The sequence below is a fragment of the Balaenoptera acutorostrata genome, chromosome 19, assembly GCF_949987535.1.
Source record: "Balaenoptera acutorostrata chromosome 19, mBalAcu1.1, whole genome shotgun sequence".
Classification (NCBI taxonomy): domain Eukaryota; kingdom Metazoa; phylum Chordata; class Mammalia; order Artiodactyla; family Balaenopteridae; genus Balaenoptera; species Balaenoptera acutorostrata.
Window position 1 is genome coordinate 7,829,331 of NC_080082.1, and position 21,956 is coordinate 7,851,286.

At 45.2% G+C, this 21,956-nt stretch overlaps 1 protein-coding gene across 2 annotated transcripts in view; it reads left to right on the plus strand.

Annotated features, from left to right (window-relative positions):
* Nucleotides 1-21,956, plus strand: part of CDYL2 (chromodomain Y like 2) — a 315,741-nt gene that overhangs the window by 134,475 nt on the left and 159,310 nt on the right. The window contains exon 1 of one of the 2 annotated variants that reach the window (XM_057534003.1): nucleotides 8,339-8,755. The exons of the other annotated variant lie outside the window; for it this stretch is intronic. Within the exon in view, the coding sequence (XP_057389986.1) occupies nucleotides 8,732-8,755 (24 nt within the window). The 5' untranslated portion in view covers nucleotides 8,339-8,731. Of the gene's footprint in view, nucleotides 1-8,338; nucleotides 8,756-21,956 lie in introns of those variants that run through there. 2 annotated transcript variants of the gene reach the window in all.

Here is a 21,956-nt window from a genome sequence, read left to right on the forward strand (position 1 = left end):
TTCCTACTCCAAGATTTCAAAATCACAGGACCAATTTCTTAGTTAAGGCTTAAAGCCAAACACTTGGGTTTTCTTTCTCCCTGGTGGTCTCTGCAAGAAATAACTTTTTCCTGTGCACATAGCCCACAGGGAGTCTGGGCCTACTTCAGGCAACAGAAGGTCTACCTTCCCTTTCTGGAGCATATCTCCAGGGTTATGACCTTTATTTCTTACATCTATAAAATAGGGCCAATTGTTTTTCTCTTGTTGAAATGAGAAAATGATACAATATGCATGTAATAGTTCAGTTCTGCATACAATGCGTAGAAGAAAAGGCATATTCACTCCACTGAAAATCACCTGAGTCTGTAAACAGCTCAACACATTTCTTTACTTTTCCTTTCAATTAAGGTCATTCAAAGACGATCTCGGTTGCGTTTCTGGAAGGTCCTTCCTTTTCCTTCTTCTTCCCTCTTTTCTCAGCCCCTCTTCCAGCCCCAATATCTGTGGTCTTTTCCAACCCTCAGTTCTTACCTCGGATTCACCCTCTGTTCTTAAGGTCTTCAAGGTTCTGAACATGGATCCCGTCTCTGTCCTGCTGGGACAACAGTAGGTCCTTACCGTGTGAGTAGAGGAGACAAGAAAGAGGCGGTGGAAACAAAAGATGGTCATACGTGGAAAGCATGTGGGGACTTCCCTGGCGGTCCAGTGGTTAGGACTCTGTGCTTCCACTGCAGGGGGGCACGGGTTCGATCCCTGGTCGGGGAACTAAGATCCCACGAGTTGGGTGGTGTGACCAAAAAAAAAAAAAAAAACTGAAACAGAAAAGCATGCAGCTCAAGGTAATTGCTCACGAGTGGTCACTGCCATCACTGACTGCACCATTGCAAGAGCTCCTGTCACTTGCAGCAGTCCTCTGTCTTTGTCTTTGAACAATCTTTGTTCCAATTCACTGACCAACAATTTTGTTTGTATCATCTCTACACGGCCCCCACGTTGTCACATGCCTCCTTATCTAGCTTAGGTTCGGTCACCATCATCCTTTCATTACAATCACTTCCTTACATATACTCTTAACTCCATTTCCTCTCTCTCCTTCCATTGAACTCACATGGCAAATCCCACCCTTGCTTAAACGCAATGCCCAGCTTGCCCTGAACAACGGAAAGTTATTGGATAAAGGACAACCTTGCTGACTGGTCTGATTAACTTCTGATCACAGATATCCAGTGGGCCTTCCGTACTTCCCAGCAACACCTCTCTATTTTTCTAGTCAGTCCTCTCTTCTCCCCAAGTCAACTTTTCATATTTTAAAATCTGTCTTCAAACATCTAACACTAGAAAAACGATACGTGTTTGGTCTAAATCTAGATAGCCTGAGGAGTGAAAGGAGGTGTTATTAATAATATTGGGGGGACAACAGATTAAAGAAGTATTGTTCCAGGCAAATCACATTTCCCTATCTGATACCCCTCACTTTCATCTGATGATTTCATGGCTCATTTCATGGGGAATATAGAAATACAGTAAGTCCCTTACATATGAACAAGTTTCATTCTGAGAGTGCGTTTGTAAGTCCAACAAAGTTAGCCTAGGTGCCCAACTAACACAATCGGCTATTAGTACTCTGCTGTAATAGGTTTATAATACTTTTCGCACAAATAATACATAAAAAACAAACACAAAAAATAAAGACAACATTTTTAATCTTACAGTACAGTACCTTGAAAAGTACAGTAGTACAGTACAACAGCTGGCATCCAGGGGCTGGCATCGAGGGAACAGGCAAGAAGAGTTACTGACTGGAGGAGGGTGAGAAGGTGGGAGATGGTAGAGCTGAAGGATTGTCAGCAATAGGAGACAGAGGGCAAGCTGCAATTTCACTCATGCCTTATGTGATTGGACATGTGAAAACACGTTCGCATCTTTGAAAGTTCGCAACTTGAAGGTCCGTATGTAGGGGACTTACTGTAATAGAAGAGAGCTCCAAACCTGCCAGTGACTTCATACGCGGCCACGCACTTGGCCTGCCTTGTTCTTCCAGAGGATGATGTATTAGTTTCCTGTGGCTGCCATAACAACTTACCACAAACCTGATGGCTGAAAGCAACAAAAATCTATTCTCTCGCAGTACTGGGGGCTAGAATTCTGAAATCAAGGTGTCAGCTGGACCACACTCCCTGCAATGGCTCTGGGGAAGAATTCTTCCTTCCTAGCCTCTGGTGATTGCTGGCAGTCCTTGGCATTCCTTGACTTTTAGACACATTTCTCTCATCACTCTTTCCATTGTCACATGGCATTCTCCCTATTGGTCTCTGTCTCTATTTTAAGGACACTAGTTATTGGTTTAGGGCCAACCTGAATCGTGTATGACCTCATCTTAACTAATTACATCTGCAAATAAGGTCATGTTCTGGGATTCCGGGTGGACACAAATTTTAGGGGGACGCTATTCAACCCAGTACAGATGGACTCTGTGCTCTTAAGTCTAGCCCCTCCACTTTGGCCTTTTGCATCCCTTCTCCATTGGCCTTTTCAAGGACCTTGTTCCTGCAATTCTTCTCTTTACTGCATAACCATTTCCTCCTTATTACTGTGTCATTCCTATCATTCTACAGACATGTTGTCATATCGTCTGTATTAAAAACCCTTCCTGCATCTGATGCCCCCCTCCATCTACTGACCCACTTCTCTGCTGTTTATAGCAAAAGGCCTTGAATGAGTCACCTGTGCTCACCATCTGTACTTCCTCTCTGCCTAAGTGTCTTGAACTCACTTCAGTCTAACTTTCAACTTTCCTGCTCCACCAAAACGGGTCCTGTCAGGGCCACCAAAGATCTCCACGTTGCCAGATGCTACGATCCGTCCTCTTCTCACCCAGCCTCCCACAGACACTTAATGATCTGTCCTCTGTCTCTCACTTGGCTTTGGGACACAACGCTCTCTTGATTCCCTCCTATTTCAATCACCGCTTCTCAGGCTCCTTTGCTGGCTCCTCACCCTCTTCCTGACCTCTAAACGCTAAACTGCTCTAGGGCTCCATCCTAGGCCCCCTTTCCTTCCAGGTCTGTGCCCAGCCCTTACCACACTTACCAGTCAGTGTGCTGACCACTGCCATGCCACCATATCTAGCCTCAGTTTCTGATTCACATTATTGAATCCCCACTCATGTCCACTTGGATGTCTAAACATACCTCACAATTAGCATGCTCTAAAACGGAGCTATTGATTTCCCCACACCCAGGCCTAATACAAATACAAATAGCTACCAAGTACATTTCTCCCCAGTTTTCCACATCTCCGTAAATGGCATCTCCATTCTCCCAGACACTCAGACCAAAAATTTAGGATTCTTCTACATTCCTCATAGCCCACTTATCCCCCTCTACACCTCCCATCCAACCACTTCTCTTTGTCTTGACACTTTCCCTCTTAGTCCACACCACGAGGATCTTATACCTGGACTTCCGGCGTGGTGTCCAGCAGCCCTCTTGTTCCTCTACATTCCAGTCTCTACCCAGGAGCCAAGTGATCCAACCATATCATCCCCTTGTTCACAGCTTCCCCAGTGACCTCTCACATCACTGAGAGTGGAATCTCAATTCTTTACATGGCCCTCAAGGTCCTATCTATCTATCTATCTATCATCTATCTGGTCCTTGGTTAGCTCTCGGGCTGACCTCTACCTGTGCTCTTGCTCACTCAGCTTCAGCCACCTTGCTTAACGGCTGGACCTTGAACATACCAAGCTTCTTCAGCCCCAGGGCTTTGCCTTTGCTGTTTTCTCTCTCTGACATTCTCTGTCCTCTGATTTGATTTGTGTTCTCTTGCACTTTCTTTTGGGTTTCAGCTCAAATGTCATCACCTTAGTGAAGTCTTAGCTAACCACCTTATCTAAACCAGTATGCTCTTCCAAGCATACACCCGTCTCAGTTCCTTTCTGTCTCTTTACCTGGCTTCATTTTTCTTTGTGGTTCTTATGAGTCCGTGAAATAATATTACATACGTATGTTGTTTTCTTGTTTTCTTCACTGTCTCCTCCACTGTACTGTAAGCTCCTTGAGGGCAGGGCATTATTAGTTTTGTTCAGTGAGAATAATAACTAACATGCTGTAGACACTGAATAAGAATGACTTGACTTCAATTACTATTGTTATTATCATTATTATTACCATTGAAGTAAAATGTTTTAAACTTAATGCTAAAAATAAAGTTTAGTTAGTAACAAGGGTTTCTATGTGGCTTGAAAACAATACTCAGTTTGAAGGTTTTATTTGATTTAATGCCTTTCTACAGGAATCTTGAACATTCAAAGATATTAGTGACACATACAAGTTTGAAACTGGTAGTAGTAGTTGTAATATTAATTATAACAGATACCATTATTCAGCCGTTATTAGTGGCAGGTGCCTTGCATGGATTATCTTATCTAATTCTCCGAAAACTCTATGGGTTATCTATCACCTCAATTTACAGATGTAGTGTGGTGGTTTTAAAATATGTCCACAAATTCTTTGATGGTCCTCCCTTTAGAAGGTGGAAGCTAATTCATCTCTCCTTGAGTGTGGGCTCAGCTAAGCTGCTTCTGAATCCCTAACCTACAGAAACTGTGAGATGAGAAATACCTTTGTTTTAAGCCACTAAGTTTTGGGGATAATTTATCGTGTAGCAATAAATAACAAATACTTTTGGAAATGGAAGGACAGAGAGGTGAAGTAAAGAGCATCATAGCATACACCTAGCAGTGATGGGGCAGGAATTGGAACCCAGGCGATCTGAATCTAGAGCAGAAATGTTCAACCACCCCACTATACAGGAGGTCAAGATCAGGTCTCAAGTGATATCAGAAGGAGAAGATTGCCGCTTTCTAATGTGGCAGTGGCTCTGTCAGGGCAGTGGATACAATCTATCCTTGGATAGTAAACTGGCTGTTCTCGGTCTATTGCAAGGCCATGTTCTAGGCAGCCACTGCCCTTGCTTCTAAGTTCCCTTTCTGCCCCAGGCTTGTTCTAGCATATAGTGACTATCCATCTTCCCAGCATCCATTCCCCCGTTCCTTTGGGCTTCTGCTCATCCTCAATTCCAAGCAGGTAATGCTGGTAAAGCTGCCTGTCGTTCCACTCTTCCTGCCCCATAGGTGGGCATGTGACTTAAGCTGAGCACTGTCAGTGATTGGCTACAGTAATTGGGCCAACACAAGAACATACGATGTACATCGGCCAAGCAGAGCCTTTCCCTGGGATTTCGAAATACTCTATGAGGTCTCTAAGCTGGGATGATGTGGGCTGCCAGGTGCCATATTCTCAGACGCCTGGAGGAAGTCCATCCTCAACAGGAAAGGGTCCAGCAAGGGGGGGAGAGGCAGAGTGAGAGACTCCATTTTATATCCTTTGAGCTCTTGAATCCAGCCAACGCTGAGAGCAATTCTATCTTTTTCTAATCTATGTGAGTCAATAAATTCTCTCTTTGTTTTAAATTAGTTTGCGTTTCTATCAGCTGCCCTTGATTATGACTAGTATGAAGAGTCTATCCCACTTTGTGGAAGATAGTAGTTGTCTTCCATTCTCCATGAGCAACAAGGGTTGTATGTCATCCGAAGAACCTGGAGCAGCTCTGTCCATTGGTTGGGCTGACCTTCCCACAGAGGGTGAAGAACCTTCTCTTCATCCTTTAGGAAGCTTCTCCAGAAGCCAGCAATGGTCTGGGGGCAAGCTCAAAATAAAATGGTGTTATGATGGATGGGGCGCTCAGTCACTCAGTTTAAAACCTTAGTCAGCTCTGTATCCTTTCTTTCCTTAGTTGCTCACCCCCTCCCTCAATTCCAAACACACACACACACACATCCTGTTAGTCATCAAGTCCTGTTGATGTGGATCAAATACTTCATGGAAGTAGGTGGAGTAACCATAAGGAAAGTCTGTGGCCAGCGGGTTCTTCCTTCTGAACATCTTGTAAATCCAGTTTTTCTTCTTCATTTCTACCTCTACCACCGTGGTCCACTGCAACTGGTCTCCCTACCTGTAACCTCAACCCCTGCAGTCCATTTTTCATATTTCTTCTAGAATATGTCTTCTAACACAACTTTTGATTGCCACATGCTTTTGATGGATTCAAAAGTCTTCAACCAGTTTTCCACTGCGGACTAGCTAAATTGCAAGCTTCTTAGCTTGGTATTCAAGACTCTCCATGAACAGAGCCACATTCATTATCCAATGTGCTGTGACTTCCACGAATCAATCTTCTAGTCTTCTAATGCCCATCCCATTGCAGCACTGCCTACCATCTACACTTACTTCTTTCTCCAAAGTCTCTCCTTTTCTATGAGTCTTCGAGGTCCATTACAACACTATCTCCTCCATAAAGTACTCCCCGAGCATGCCAATCCGCAGTTAATATCTCCTTCTCTGAACTCCGTAAACAATTGTTGTCTAGACGAAGGTTTTTTCAAACTGTGCTCACATCCCCAGGGAGTTCTTGGCCAGCACAAGTGAAGTTTTTGGTGTTTTTGTAAAACTACTGATTATATATTCAAATTTGGCTAAGCGTATTATTTCCAAACCCAGTTTCTTTCTTGTCTTCTACTTCCAAATTACATCCTCATGCTATGGTGGTGCATTTATTCCCAAGTACAAATTAAGGATCATTATAATTTGTTTTGTGACCTACAGATAGAGAACTGCTTATTATTAATATTATTATTTAAAACAATGACCATGGGGAAAATATCAGTATGAAAAGGGAAGAGAACTGCTATGACAATCTCCACAGTTTCTAAACCAAATACACTTTCTTATTTATTTCCACACCCTCACCCTTCCCCCTCCATCATAGTAATATGGCATTTTAACTACAAATTGGTATAAAATCTGTTGTATTGGTATAATCTACAAACATTCATTGTGTACCCACTCTGCCAGGAATAGGAATAGTGATCACATTGCCATGCTTGTGATACAAAGATAAACAAGCCGCTGCAGGAACAGTTTTCCAGATGGATTCAGTGTGGAAGGACATTCTAGGCAGAGGGAACAGCATATGCAAACTCATGTGTCCTGGAATGAGCCAGACATGAAAACCCTGTGGTCCAGATTCTGTGGAATTTTTTTAATTGAAAAATTTGGTGACTTTCAAAAATTTGATAACGTCTGGATTAAACCCTTCCTCTTGTTATAATTCCCCTTTGCCATCTCCCTCTCTATAAGGGCAGTTCAGCGTTCAAGTTCAGACACAAATAACTTCATGGAATTCTGCTGGGTTAGGCCACTTCATGTATACAGAGATCCTCTCTTCAATTCTCACATCACCTTAGGCGTGTATTACCATCTCCAATTTAGAGATGAGGAAAGCAAGGCTCAGATGGGTAAAGTAACTTGTCCAAAGTCTCACAAATAGGAAAAGACGGAGGGAGGATGTGAGTTAAGTCCACATCACAGCTGGAGAAAGAGACCAACTGGGCATTTTTTGGGCTAGGATGAGGAAGACCTTTCATCCAATTTCAGAACAGCCTGCCTTCCCAGGTCCTCAGTCAACTTTATCTTTAAACAGAAAGGTGACCACTTGTCCACAATGAAGTAAGAAGAGATAACTTAAGAACTCGTTTGGAATTCAGAGTTCCTCCAGCTCTGGAGCCTATCACGTAGTAGGAGCTCCTTTTGGCTGAGCGATTGAATCCGCCTCACATGCGCGTGGTTCATCTCTCCACTTGGATTCAAACTCCCTTGTGGGCAGGGTCCCCGTCGTGCCTACCAGGGACACGGTGCAGTTGGGTAGACATTGGAAGATGTTTGTTGAATAATGGATGAGTGAATGAATGGGGGCTGGGGGTGGTTGAGGGAAGGCCACGCCCGGCTCTAAAGACTTTCCAGGGTTGACCGGGGTGCAGTCCTGGCTCTCTCGGGCGCCTCTGGATGGGCCATTGCGTCCCTCCTCCTGTGGCCTCCACATCTCACTAACCAGACTGGAGGGAGGGGCTATGCAGCTGGGGAGGGCCGCGTCTCCTCGGGCGGCGCCCACTCCCTCGCGGGGGTTGGGGGCGAGAGGGGAGGACCCCGGGCGGGCCGAGCCTGCCGGCGGCCCCTTCCCCGCCGCGCCCCGAAGCCCTCTACCTGCCTCTGGCCGCCCCTTCGCAGCCGGGGCCGGGTGCGCCCGGCGGGCACCTGGCCCGCCACCCCCGGGGGGCCCCGCCGGCCGCCTCCGGGGCTGGCCCGGGGCGTCGGGGCGGGCCCGGGCGCTCCCCGGCTCCGGGACTGGTCCCCCGGGGCGCGGCCGGGCAGCCGCCCCCGCCCCCCCCGCCCGGGGGGCCGGGCCGGGCTCCCGGGGGGCGGGGACTCGCCCAGTGGCAGCAGCGTCCGGGCCGGCGGCGGGCGCGGGGCGGCTTCCTGCAGGCGGCGCCGGGGCGAGCCGTTGCCCGCCGCAGCCACCGCCGCCGGGTCGCGGGGTCGTGGGGGCCGCGGCGCTCGGGCCGCGTTTGTGCCTCCCGGGCGCGCTGCGCGGCCGTCGCTGCTGCCCGCGCTCGTGCCGCCGCCGCCGCCGCCGGTTACGCCAGCCCCGCCGCCGCCCGCTCTGATTCTGCGCATAGGCAGCCCCCAAGCCTGTCATTCTGCAAAAACACAGTTTACTCAACACACCACACACACACTCACACACACACGCGCGCACACACACACGCGCACACTGCCCCCCTCGCGCACACGCAAGGAGGGCGCGAGCGAGCAGACGCGCACACCCGGCGAGCCAAGTTCCGCAGCCTGGCATGGCTTCTGGGGACCTTTACGAGGTACGGGGACGTGGGTGCGCGGGCCGGCCCCAGCCCGCGGGCGGCGGGCGGCGGGCGGCGGGCGGACGGCGGGCGGCGGGGACCGGGCCGGGGCCGGGGCCAGGCGCGAGCCGGAGTTGCCGAGCCCGCGGCGGCGGCGGCGGCAGCGGCCGGAGGGCGGCGGGGGCCGGGCGCGCCTCCCGCCCGCCGCCCGCCCGCCCTCCCGCGGCGCCCGCGCCCGCTCCCTCTTTCTCTTTCTCTCGCACACACACTCTCTTACTCCATCTACTTTGCGGCCTTGGAGGGGAAGGAGGAAGCCGGGCGGAGCCGGGGCGGGGGAGGTAGCGGTCCCGGGGAGGTGTTTCTCGCCCGACGAGCCGCCTCGAGTGCAGAAAGTACAGGTAAAAGTCGGCGCCGGACGTGCCGGGAATGCGGGGGGCCGCGCGGCGGCCGCCGGGGGTGCGGGGCCGGGGGTGCGCGGCCCGGGCTGGGCCGGGGGCGCGGGAGGGAATGGGGGCGGGCCGACGGAGCGGAGCCCGGCCGGGCCGAGGCGGGGTCCTGGGGGGGCGGCCATGGAGGGGGCGGCCGGGTGGGGAGTTCAGGAGGCACCCGCCAAACCGCTCCCCAGGTCCACCAGGCCACCTCCCCCCTCCTCCCACCTGCTGCCCCCGCCACGGGCTCGGGGCTGGGGCGTGGGGGCGGTCCTTGCGGGTGTCGTGCTCACTGGGGGCGAGAGGGGGCGCTGTAGAGGGCCTTCGGTGGAAGGAAGAGCACATGGAAGGCGGAGGTGGGTGGTAGCACGTTGCTAGAGGACATGGGATGTGAGCCCAGCTCCCAACGCTCTACGTCACCCTCAGTGGATACCTGTCTCCAGGTCCACACAGGTTAGTGGCCAGCATCGGATACTTTGAAAGCGTCTCAAAAGTGCTCAAGGAAGACATTAGTCTGGCATCTTTGAAACAGTGGAGAAATAGCCATGGCCTCTGGGAGCTAGGTTTTACTAGCTCTGGACACAACAGTTACTGCTTTTGGATTCCCGACAAGTGGACAAAACAAGAAGCAACCCCCTTTCCCTGGGGAGAATGCCCGAAAGAGCTGTTGGCCCCAAGAGAAGGTTCAGGCTAAGAGACCTTCCATCTTCAACCCGAAGGCCTGCTGATTCTCCAAGAAGCAAGACAGAGTTCAGCCTGGACCTGGACTCCCCTGCACATAAATCTATTAACACTAGCCCTGGTTCTCAAGGCTTTTGGTTAAATTGAGATGAGCACCCCAAGGGGTGGAATTAGCCTTCTGGGTAGGAGACCACAAGGGTGATTCACCCACAGTGAGCTTTTTCCTCTGGGCTTTCTGGACAGCTGAAGCTTTTTCAGATGGTGGGTTTGCTGGTGGGTGTGAGAGAGGAAGAGTGGAGGACAGGCAAGGTAGCATCTCAGCTTCCTGTGCGACCAGGGTCTTTTGGATGATTCTGGACTTGGTGAGGCGCAGTCATGGACCACTAGTGGGCTCAGGTGTCATGAGAGGACACTCCAGTCCTATGGAGAGGTCCATGTGGTGAGGAGTTGAGACCTCCTGCCAACAACCAGCACTAGCTTAGCAAGCTTGTGTTTGTGAGCCACCTTGGAAGCAGAACCTCCAGCCCCAGTCAAGCATTCAGATGACCACAGCACTGGTAACATATTGACTGAAACCCCATGATATTTGCTGGGGCCCAACCATCCAGCTAAGATGTTCCTGGGTTCCTTGAAAGAATGATGCAAGTTGACCTCTTCTCTACCCTACTGCCTTCCTCATCCCTGTGCTGACAGAGGAGATGAAGTTGGGTGGAGACCTGGTGAAGAACTTTGGCAGATTGTGCCCAATAGGTCATCCAAGCACTTTTGCCTATTTTAAGATGGTGGAGCAATTTCTGAAATCAAGAAAGTTGAAGCACAGTAAAATGGGATGTTTGACTGAGCTTCCTGAAGTATAACCAGCACTATTAGGACATTGGCCAAAAGTAGATATTGTTCAGGGGCAAAGCTTATCTCGCTGGGAGTATGGATTTTTCTACCCATTGATCTTGAGTCATCTTAGAGCTGCTGACCTTGCCTGGTGAAAAGCTGCATCAAGAGGGAATTAAGAGGACACGTTAGGAGCTGTCAGTATTTCTCCATTTAAAGTTTGGAACTTATAAACCTTCTGGGGATAATTTCTTGTTTAACGATCATCTGAAATGCTCTCCTTAACATTGGTAATTATAGTTGCCAGTTGAGTCTGTTAAGAGGGGAGTTTTCACACCGGCCTTGGAAGTATCTTAGCACCTCACCGAGTTCTTATTGAAGTTCAGTAAACAAGACAATAATAATAATTACTTCTGTGATAGTAGGTAATTGTACTAGATGTAAAATAGTTTTCCTGTGGCTGATTATTTGCACAGTCATTACTAAAAGGGCTAAATTGCATTACGAGTATATAACCAATGTCAACATTTTTATAGCCTGTGTCTACATTACATAACACGTACTGAGGAATTTAATTTGTTGACCAAATTTAGCTTTAAAAACAATTAAGTGCTAACTGTACATTAGCATATATATTTGTGACTGTAAAACTGTTGTGTGTGTAAAGAATAGGTTGTTGGTTTAAGGACAAATCTTGGAATATCCAGTATATTGATTGACCTTTAAAGAAAACAAAAAGAGGAAAACTGATACCATTCTCAATTATCATATTACTTTAATTAAATGTTATACTCAAGGGTATATAAAATGGCTTCTTGTAACCTCTGACCAAGAACCCACATTTTGAGTGGGCAAGAACTATTACATTTGTAATTGATTTATTTCACCTGTGTGTCTGCTGACACTCTCCTTGACCTTTTATGGTGAGGATGTGATTTGGATTGTAGAGATTCTTCAACTTCTCTTTGGTGCTTCAGACAATGAAATTGTAAAGAGTAAACCTTCCCTGAATAGCGTCTTTTAAGGAATAGGTGGTAATTTTAAAGACACCAACAAATGAAAACTTTGTTTATGTAATGGCACTCGTCAGTCATAATGAAGAAATATGGAATCAAGCTCAGTTTCCAAAATTTTGGTTCTTGATAGATTATTTCTCTTATAGCAGAGTTCTCATCATCGTCCGGTATATTATAGCCATCACCTATAGGAAGGTGATCTTAAATATGGGTTGAGCATTTTAAAATCAGATAATCTAGATGCAAAATGAAATTCCTTATCCAGATGCTCTTGTCTACATTTTGCTAAATGTAAGAGTCATAAAATGGTAATCTGTGAGCCACGTCTAGGCTATCTGTGTGTTTTGCCTCACCTTGATGGTAGATAAGAGAACTGGATTTGAATGCCTTTAGATGGGGCATGTGATGCCTAGTTTATAATTGTCCCAGTGCTCCCTCTTACCAGGTACCCTTTCTGCTTCACTCTTAAATTACTTATCTGGCTCCAGTAGGCATTAGAGTTTGTAGCCCCAGGATGCTCGTCAACATTCGCTAAGATGCTTGGATATCAGGAAGACATAATCAGTGGAATAAGGAGCCCAGTTGTCTTGTCCATCTCTGTGTCTTTGCACATGCAAATACTTGTTCACTGAATCACTGAACCAGAAGACTGACTTAAGTACAGATAAAGTACCTTGGCTGACCTTGTTATGCTTGTGTTGAGCGCTACTCTCTCTTCTCTTTTCTTCTCTGGCTTGTGGTCTCTCCGTGGTGGTAATACCATGTGTAGGGGTGGCTCTCAGTTCTCTCTGAAAGGAAGTTTGACTGAGTCACCTTCCACAGAGCTAGACGGTTACTCACTAAAAGATGCGTTCATTGAATGCATCTAAGCTTCAACCATGTGGCTTTTGGGTGGTATTTTATACTCTCTCTCGTGTAATTAGCTGACATTATGGGAGAGGTCTCCACTTTGTTGGCAAAAATGTTCAAAGAGAATGCTGTATGTCTATAGAGAAGGTCAGTAGCGGCCAAGTTGAAATTTATCGAGATGGACTTAGCAGTGGCAGTTTTTGATGTTTGTCAACGTTCTGTTGATTTATATTTCCCAAAGTTCTATCTTAAAAGGATCAAATGTGCCATGTGGTGTATTTTTTTTGGGGGGGGGATTGATATGCATGCATGTATCCATATCTAATAAATACGTATGTGTTTATATCATACATATATAATATATACACATATATGTTTATATAATACGTGCATAATAATGTGTATATATATTAAAAAATACTGATTTCATTTCATTCCAAATAAAATAAATAACAATAATAATAGGATTTTAGTTTTGTTGAGAGAAATTTACTCTAGTTAAAAATCGATGCTGCTGCAGTGATGAACACTGGTGTCTCCGCTATAGCGCTACCTACGCACCCTGCGTCCTGCAAAATCACACACTGAAAATAACAGGCTTATGGGAAAAACAGGATTGAGGCCGACTGCTGAAAACATTTGGAACTTCGTAACCAGGAACAAAAACAAAACCAAATCTAATAAAAATACAGGTCAGTTAAATCTCCACCTGGCTGGTGTTTGCCCTCACCAGGTCAGTCCATCCTTTACAGCCTTCAAATTGGGCTTGTGCTTCTTTCTTCTCTCTGTAGATCACAGACGTCATTCTCTTCTAATAGAGACCATTTTCACTGAAATTAAATCTGGCCCAGAGCATAGCCCTCTGCATTCATCTGTATAGAGAGAAATCTTTCTGTAGCTTCTTCATCTGTAATTTGCAGCATTGCTAGGCAAGTTAAGGTGGTGGAAAGGTAGTAGTGCTTGATGCCACGATCAGCCCCTACTCATATTAAAGGAAGGCACTTGAGTGCGTTTCCAGCTTTGTTGTAAGGTCTTCAAACATCTTTGTCTTTCTCTTTCCTTGTGAGAGCTCTTTCCTATGATTGCTTAAAAGTATTAACAAACTATGAAAATCGCATAAGAATCAACACAACTTGTTATATTGGCATATTCTCCTACTTACCACTCGTGCCTGAGGTGAAACGTGTAGTCACAGAACAAATGGTCAGTGATAAAACTTCTTGAATCTCTGTACCAGTATTTGCAGAGGCAAATACCGTCAAAGAAAATATATTGGATGAGTTGAATTGATTTCTTGGCACATGGTAGGCACCTGAGGAATATTGAATGGGTGTATGATTCTCCCAGCTTTTGAAAGTTATTTTAAATTATCCCATGTGGGTAGATATCAGCTTGTTTGCAAGTAGTATAGACTTTTATGTGAAGTCATTCCTCATCACATAAGATCATTTCTTCAGGGGCTTAAACTGTCCTTGAAAGGAGTTTATACAGCTTCTTGCAGCCTGATCAATTGATAAGGGATGGTTCAGGCATGGTAACTAGCAAAGATCTTAAGTATTGGAGACACATTTAGTTTCCAAAGATGTGGGTCCTTCAGCATCTCTTGGATGGTGAAGAGAGGTGTAGATGTGGCTGATGGTTCATAACACCATCGTTCATTTGCTCATTTCACATAAATAGAACACCAAATATATCCCAGGCACTATACTAGGGAAACATGAGATTGTGCTCCCTGCACCTATGGTCTAGTGCAAGACATAGTTAAGAAAATAGGCAGTTTGCAGTGCGGTGGGAAGAGTGTTAGTACAGGGCAAGATGGGGTTCTCTAGGACCATGGGAGGACCAGCCTTGGGGGAATGAGAGGCTTTCCAGAGGAAGTGATGACTGTGGAGAAGTTTGAACTAGGAAATGAGCATGATCAGGTTTGCAGGACTTATTGAGAATATTTATCTTTTCTGTTTTTGAGAGCAATTTATGTTTATTGTTGCATCTTGGAAAAATACAAGCATAAAGAAAAAAATTATAATACCTAAGATAACTATTATTATACATTTAGCATACACTTGATGTTTATTAAATACTAATGTGATATCTGAATTAATTAAAATGATAGCTTTCTTGGTGTAGATACAAATATAAGAGTGAAATTACTTTCTATACGTATTTATGTAATTAAAATATCAAATTGGAACATAGGGTACATATTGTTTTATAACCCTTTTATATATATATATACATATATATATAAAATGAGCATTTCCTTCTATCTTAAAATATTACTCTATATCGTGATTTTTAATGACAGGCCAATTTTCACTTGAATAGATGCACTATTTTGTGTATAACTGATCCCCTGTTGTTGGACATCTAGATTTTTTTTTCCATTTATAAACCATTTAGATATTGCTGTTATTAACCTCCATGAGCATAATTATTTGTCTTCCTATCTTATTATTTTCCTGAGGATAAATTCTGAGAAGTGAAATTTCTAGGTTGAAGAATGCTAACATTTTTAACACTATTGCTACATAATCTTAGATTGCCCCTCGGAAATGGACAGTGGATTAGTTTGGAGGAAGACTACAAGTATGGTGACCAGTTAATATGCTCTTTCAGTAATTGAAACAACTGACATTGGTGACTTGAACCAAAGGAGTGGTAGTAGAGATGGAGAGAAATGGTTGGAATTGAAAGATTTAAAAAGAATCGACATAATTTGGTATACCAGTCAGGATTTTGTTTGGCTGCTTATAATAGAAAATGTACAGTAACAGTGGCTTAAACAAGGTTTATTTTCTTACACGAAATAAACTTGGAGTTAGGCAGTCCAGGGTTAGTGTGACGCTCCATGAACTTCTCAGGGTATCAGGCTCCTTCTGTCTCTTTCATCTTCAGTTGTGGCTTCTACCCTTAAGGTCACTGCTTGATCTAAGGTGGCCATGGAACTCTAGCCATCTTTTGTGTAAGAGGTGATCTAAGGTGGCCATGGAGCTCTAGCCATCTTTTGTGTAAGAGATTGGAGGAAACAGGAGGGAGGGAGGGGCAAAAGTTGAGTTATCCTCTATAAACAGCTGCTGGAAGTTCCATGCAATCCTGCTTTCATCTCATTGGCCTGAATAATTATATGGTCACACCTAGCTGCAAAGGAGGCTGGAAAATGTGATTTTCAGCTGTACTTTCCTCTTCCCTGCTCAAGTAAGACTTGACTGACAGTATGTAGGGATTGAGGGAAAGGCAGGAGTTGTGGGATAACTTCGTGGTTTCTGTTTTGGTCCATTAGGTGGATGGTGGAATCAGTCATGGAGGTAGAGACCCGAGGAAGAAGCATTGAGTGGAGGAAGTGGGGACGGTGGAAGGGACAATGAGTTCAGAGTGTTTGTGGGACATCCAGGTATAGATGTTCATAGCAGTAGGTCATGTGAGCCTGAGACTCAAAAGCATTATCTGTCATGGAGGTAGAGATTGGAAATCATTAGTGTATAGATTATAATGAAAGCCAGAGGACAGGGTATAAACACAAGGAGGGTCCAATGGAGGAGGACTGGAGAAAGTGGACATTTACAGGATGGAAGAAGAGAAAGAAGATCAGATTTACAAGGAATAGCAAGAGAGGTAGAAGGAAAAACAAGAGGCTTTGCTGTTATGGAAGGCAGTGGAAAATGCATTTCATGAAAGAAGGGTCAACAGGGTCTTTTGGGTGTAATAACCAATAAGTCATTGGTAACCTTAAGGGGCATCTATTCCATAGAGTGTGCTGGTGGGAGGACTTGATTGCAGTGTGACAGTGAACGGGGTATGTGTGTGTGTGGCGGGGGGGAATGTGGATGTAGAGACATCTTACATGGGTAACACTTTTAAGAATCTTGAGTGTGACAGCCATAAAAAAGAATGAAATAATGCCATTTGCAGCAACGTGGATGGACCTAGAGGTTATCATACTAAGTGAAGTAAGTCAGACAGAGGAAGACATATCATATGATATTGCTTATATGTGGAGTCTAAAAAAGTTGTACTAATGAACTTATTTACAAAACAGAAACAGACTCAGTCATAGAAAACAAACTTATAGTTACCAAAAGGAAGAGGTGGGGGAGAAATAAGTAAGGAGGTTGGGATTAGCAGATACACACTACTATATATAAAATAGATAAGCAACAAGGTCCTACTGTATAACACAGGGAACTATCTACAATATCTTATGATAAACTGTATGGAAAAGAATCTGAAAAAGAGTATATCACTGTGCTGCACACCAGAAACGAATACAACATTGTAAATCAACTAGTCTTCAATTAAAAAAAAAAGAATCTTGAGTTTGATAGTGAGGAGAGAGTGAGTGTGGTATCAAGGGGTGAACTGGGAGAATGGATCAGCCATCTCCATTCTCCTAGTTCTACACATGCTCTGCTACTTTGGATGACTTGGATAACAAAAAATAGTGATATGCACTTTGGGCTATTGAACTTACATTCTTAGAAGAAGTGATTTTCCATGAATTCTACAAACCTCTCTCCTGCTGAACTATGACAGTTGGGTCCAATGTCTTCAGTAATTTTAGCTGGAGAAAAAAAGTAGAGCATGTTTAATATTGTCACCCAGAACCTTTCAAAATAAAATTTAATCAAGGAAAAGGTCTTGATATATTGAGTACAAGGAGATAAAGTTCTTCATTAACAGGTTTGTTGCACTAGCAATTCTCTGAGAGGAGAGATCACTGGGGTGCTATTGATAAATGAATGTGATGGTGTTTTATGTGTCAGTTATTCAGTCAAACACTAAAATAGGTGTTGCTCTGAGGTTATTTTGTAGATGTGATTAAGGTCCATAATCAGTTGACTTTAAGGGAGATTATTCTAGATAATCTGGGTGGACCTGATTCCGTCAGTTGAAAAGCCTTACGAAAAGAACGGAGGCTTACCTGAAGAAGAAGAAATTCCACCTGTGGATAGCAGCTTCTGCCTGGAAGAGTTCCAGGTTTCCCTTCCTAATGACCTGCCTTATGGACTTTAGACTTCCCTAGCCAGTTCCACAACCACATAAGCCAGTTCCCTGTTAGGTCTCTTAATGTATATTTCCTAGTGGTTCAGCTTCTCTGAGTGAACCCTGATTGATACAGTCCGCGTACTCGTCCACATACCACCAGTTGGTAACACTGTGAAGCTAGACCTGTCTTTTAGTCTTTTTGAATCTTGATGGCTTCTGCTGTAAAATGAGAGCTGTTCTATTTTTGAAATTCCTCCTTCTGATTGAGTCTTGTTACTTCTTCACATAAACACCGTACTTCTTGATACCTGTCATCATCTTGTTTTTATGTAGATGTGAAGATGGGCAAGCTCAGAGCTCCAAGAATCCTGCCATTTCTTTGTCTTTTGGAGTCGTTCCCTGGAAGCCATGCTCGGGATGGCAGGCAGAGGTGGTGTTGGACCCCTGGGGAGGCCTCCTCTGGGTCTGAAATTCGCCCCAGCCTTGAGTTAGCCTCTGCTCTGATAGTTGAGTGAGTGATGGGGGTTGTGGAATAGCTCCTCTGGGTCCTGATCCATGCCTCTTGTCCCTCCTCCCAGCTAATTGTCTCCCTCTGACATTGCCCAGTTAGCCTGCGCCACTGGGTGGAAGCAGATGCCTCCAAAGGTCCTATCACTCTGGTGAAATGCCCATCTGTTGACCAGGCCTATATAAAGCTGTGATCGGGTTCCTGGGAAGCCTGGGAGAGCCTTAAGTTTGTCATTTTATGTCCTGCTTTTTCTTAACCATGTGTTTTATAATAGAAAACCTAATGCAATTTATAATCATAGATATTTTTATCAATAAAATGTTAAATAGTAAAAAAAAAAAAAAATTATTCTTCATTCACTCCAGTCATCCCGTCTCTCCCGGAATCCCCCCAGCGTCGATCCATCACCACATTGCTTTCTAAGTGACTTACAGAAGCATCATTGTGGAGACTGGAGGGACATGTATGCGGGACTGGGGCCCTGGGCCACACTCCGCCACACCAGGAGTTCCCCCGCCGAGGGGCCACCACCCTACTCTCAGATTCATGATCAGGGAATTTTCCTCTTTGATTTTCATTTCCTTGTCTTTGAGTCTAGTGTTCTAAAAATTGTATCTCAAGGGCTCTTGCTCATAAAACATGGATGTTATATAAATGCTGGATTTGAATTTTATTTAAAAATAGTTATTTTTGTTCAGTAATCCACCAATCAGATATTTATCGTTTGGTAACTACGTGCCTAGAACTATGCTAGACGGTGGGGCTGCAGCCACAAACGTCTTTTAAACTGCTGTTCAGAATGTGATCGTGAAAAAAAACCTAACGCCCACATATGCTCATATACCACATTTTTAACACAAGGCAGTGTTTTTAGTATGTTAAAAGGGGCAGCCAGCTCAACTCTTTTTTTGCGAGCAGACCTCAGAATACAGCTTTTCTTGCCATCTCTGGACATATAACTTGAACTTCCAGTAAATGCACTGTATTAGCAACATTGTAGGTCTGCAACGTTCTTAAAAATGTTTAGGCCTGTTCATATCTCCTCACGTGAAAGTGTACAAGCAAACACGGTTTGTAGCACAATGCACCTCACTCCATTAAATACCACTCAAGGTTCAGGTGGTGCTGTGGTGAATGTTCTAGACCTGGTGTAATAATCAGTGTGTGGCAATAACTGAATGTCTAAAGCTTTGTCTCTTTAAATTGTATACAAGGTGGTGGTGGGGGGTTTATTGAGAGTTCTGGGTCCTTCTGCCCTGACTTTTAAATTTGAGAGGGAGAATGTGAGCAGTTGTATGTTAAAGGTTCAACCATGAAACAAACATCCGACTTCAGGATCAGTTAGAGTGAAGGACACCCTGAGATTGCAAGGCGAGATGATGAAACCGAACCAAATCTGATACCACTTGCAGCTGCTTTTCGTAGCAAATCAGAGATTGTTTTCTTATGGACAAGCAAACCACATGCGGAAATCAATTGCCGAGGCTGTCATAGGAAGACAGTGACATCCTCAGACCTCATTTAAAAACTTTGCTCTTAATCAGAATAGGCTTTATCGCTCTCACGAGTTAACTCAGCGATAAGAAAGTGTCATGTTATACTTACAGAAGACATCTCCACTAAGAAGTTATCACATGTATCTGATTTTATGTGTTAGGTTTCCTGGAACCATTTTGATGGGGGAAAAGGGTTCCATTCCCGAACTCCAGAATTTTCTGCTGGATTCTAAGCTCTGTGAGGGCAGGGGCCATGTCTGTATTTTCCATGATTGTATTCTCGACTTGTGGCACTTTGTTGGGCACATAGTAATCTTTCAATAAATATTTGTTGAATGAGTCATTGAAAATATTCAAAACCTATGCTTCTCGGCCACCTCGGCTTTCTCTTGAGTGAGCATCCTTTATTGTTTCCTCTCTCCCTTTTCTAAGATTACTTCAGATTGTCCTTGAAATTCAAGTTTCCATTTTGCCTTCCACCAGATCTTATATAGGTTTGTTAGGTAACAAAAGTCCCTCAAGGTGAATTCAGGCATTCAAGTCATTGTCCTTCATTGTGGGTGACAACTGGATTGAGAGTGGCCATTCTCTGTTAAGTGCTGCATGTGACAGAGCCCCTCTCACGCTGACACACACAAAGACCGCCCTCCAGTATGCAACCACCTCTGCCGTGGGCAGCTCTGCCTCTCTACTCAAGCCTCAGTGTTGTGGCCCGGTTTGATACGCACCATCCGTTTTAGGTTGGTCTGCCTAGAACTGGACTCTGAACTGGAGAATTGTATCCAGAGGGTTTACTGAAGGATGCTCTTGGGAGACACACCTGTAAGGAAGTGAGGAATGCAGGATGGGACAGATGGTGAAGCAGACCAGCAGTGAGATTACAACTGAGGTCTCAGCGGATCCTCAGGAAGGCTTGGGAGCTGGGATGGCTCTTCAGAAACGTACCGTATTGAGGCCAGGGAACTGGACTTTCGTATCCCTAAGTCAGCCAGCTGTTGCTGGTAGGCTGCCCCTTGGCGGCGGTGGGGGGAATGTATTCTTGGGCAGGGCAACTCCCTGTGGTGGAGGGCAGTTCCCTTTGAGGGGTACATCCGTGAGTCTTTAGCAGCACGGATATTCGTAGAATTGAGGGGATGGGCACGTCGACCCTGAAAAGGGGACCTGGGTGGAGTATCACATTATCCAGTACCATCAGTTCTTGCTGTTCACTGATCGGTGAAGCTGTCTGCTCTGGATCCACCAGAATACATGTCTGTCACCTAGGTTGTATTTTAGGTTATTGGTTCCTCCCAAAGACATCATTTGTCATTTGACGGCTTCTTGGGGAAGCCCAGGTCTTGAGTACTGACACACTGGCCATGTGTTGGGATCGTGCTTGTGATTCCTTATCTCTCCCTACAGCGTGCAGCGTAGGACCACGTGCGGGGAGATATTTCACAGGCCGTCATTTCTATTGGGTCTCCACCCCTTATTCTTGAGACATTTTCCTTGACGGGCTCTCCCACTCCTCAGTTGCCTTTATGTCCTCATCTTCCGCTGCCTGTTCCTTAAACTTGGAGCTTCTTAATAGTGTTGACCCAGGGGTCTTCTGTTTTCTCATTGTGCTACAGTGACTATATGGGGGATGCCCAAGTCCCTGACACTTTGCCTGTTTTTTTTTTTTTTTTTTCCCCCTGAGCTCCAGAGATGATATCCATCTAACCCTCCTGGGCTCTTTAAACTCAATATATCCAAAATTGAACTTATGTTCAACCTATGTAAGACGTGCTTTTCCTTTTGTTGTTCCTAGCCTCAATAGTACCTCCATCCACCTGTTCCATAGCTAGAAACATGGCCTCCTTTGTTTTGCCCAGTCGTCATGTATGTTCTGTTGAAGCCGCATCCTGAATATTTCTTGAGCCCATCCTTTTCTCTTCATATTCACTCTCACCACTTTAATTCAGGGGACAACTCCCATTGTTTCAGTCACTCTGCTACCTCTCAGCTGATACCTATGCGTCTAGTTCAACTTTTCTCCATACTGCGCTCACAAAGGTCTTTCTTTCTTTTTATTTTAAAGGGTTTTTTTTTTTTTGATAAATTTATTTATTTATTTTTTGGCTGTGTTGGGTCTTCATTGCTGCGTGCGGGCTTTCTCTAGTTGCAGTGAGCGGGGGCTACTATTCGTTGGGGTGCATGGGCTCTAGGTGCACAGGCTTCAGCAGTTGTGGCACGAGGGCTCAGTAGTTGTGGCTCGCAGGCCCTAGACGCAGGCTCAGTAGTTGTGGCGCACGGGCTTAGTTGCTCTGCAGCATGTGGGATCTTCCCGGACCAGGGCTCAAACCCATGTCCCCTGCATTGGCAGGCGAATTCTTAACCACTGTGCCACCAGGGAAACCCAAAGGCCTTTCTAAAATCCCCATTTTACAATGTCTCTCCAGATGAAGTATC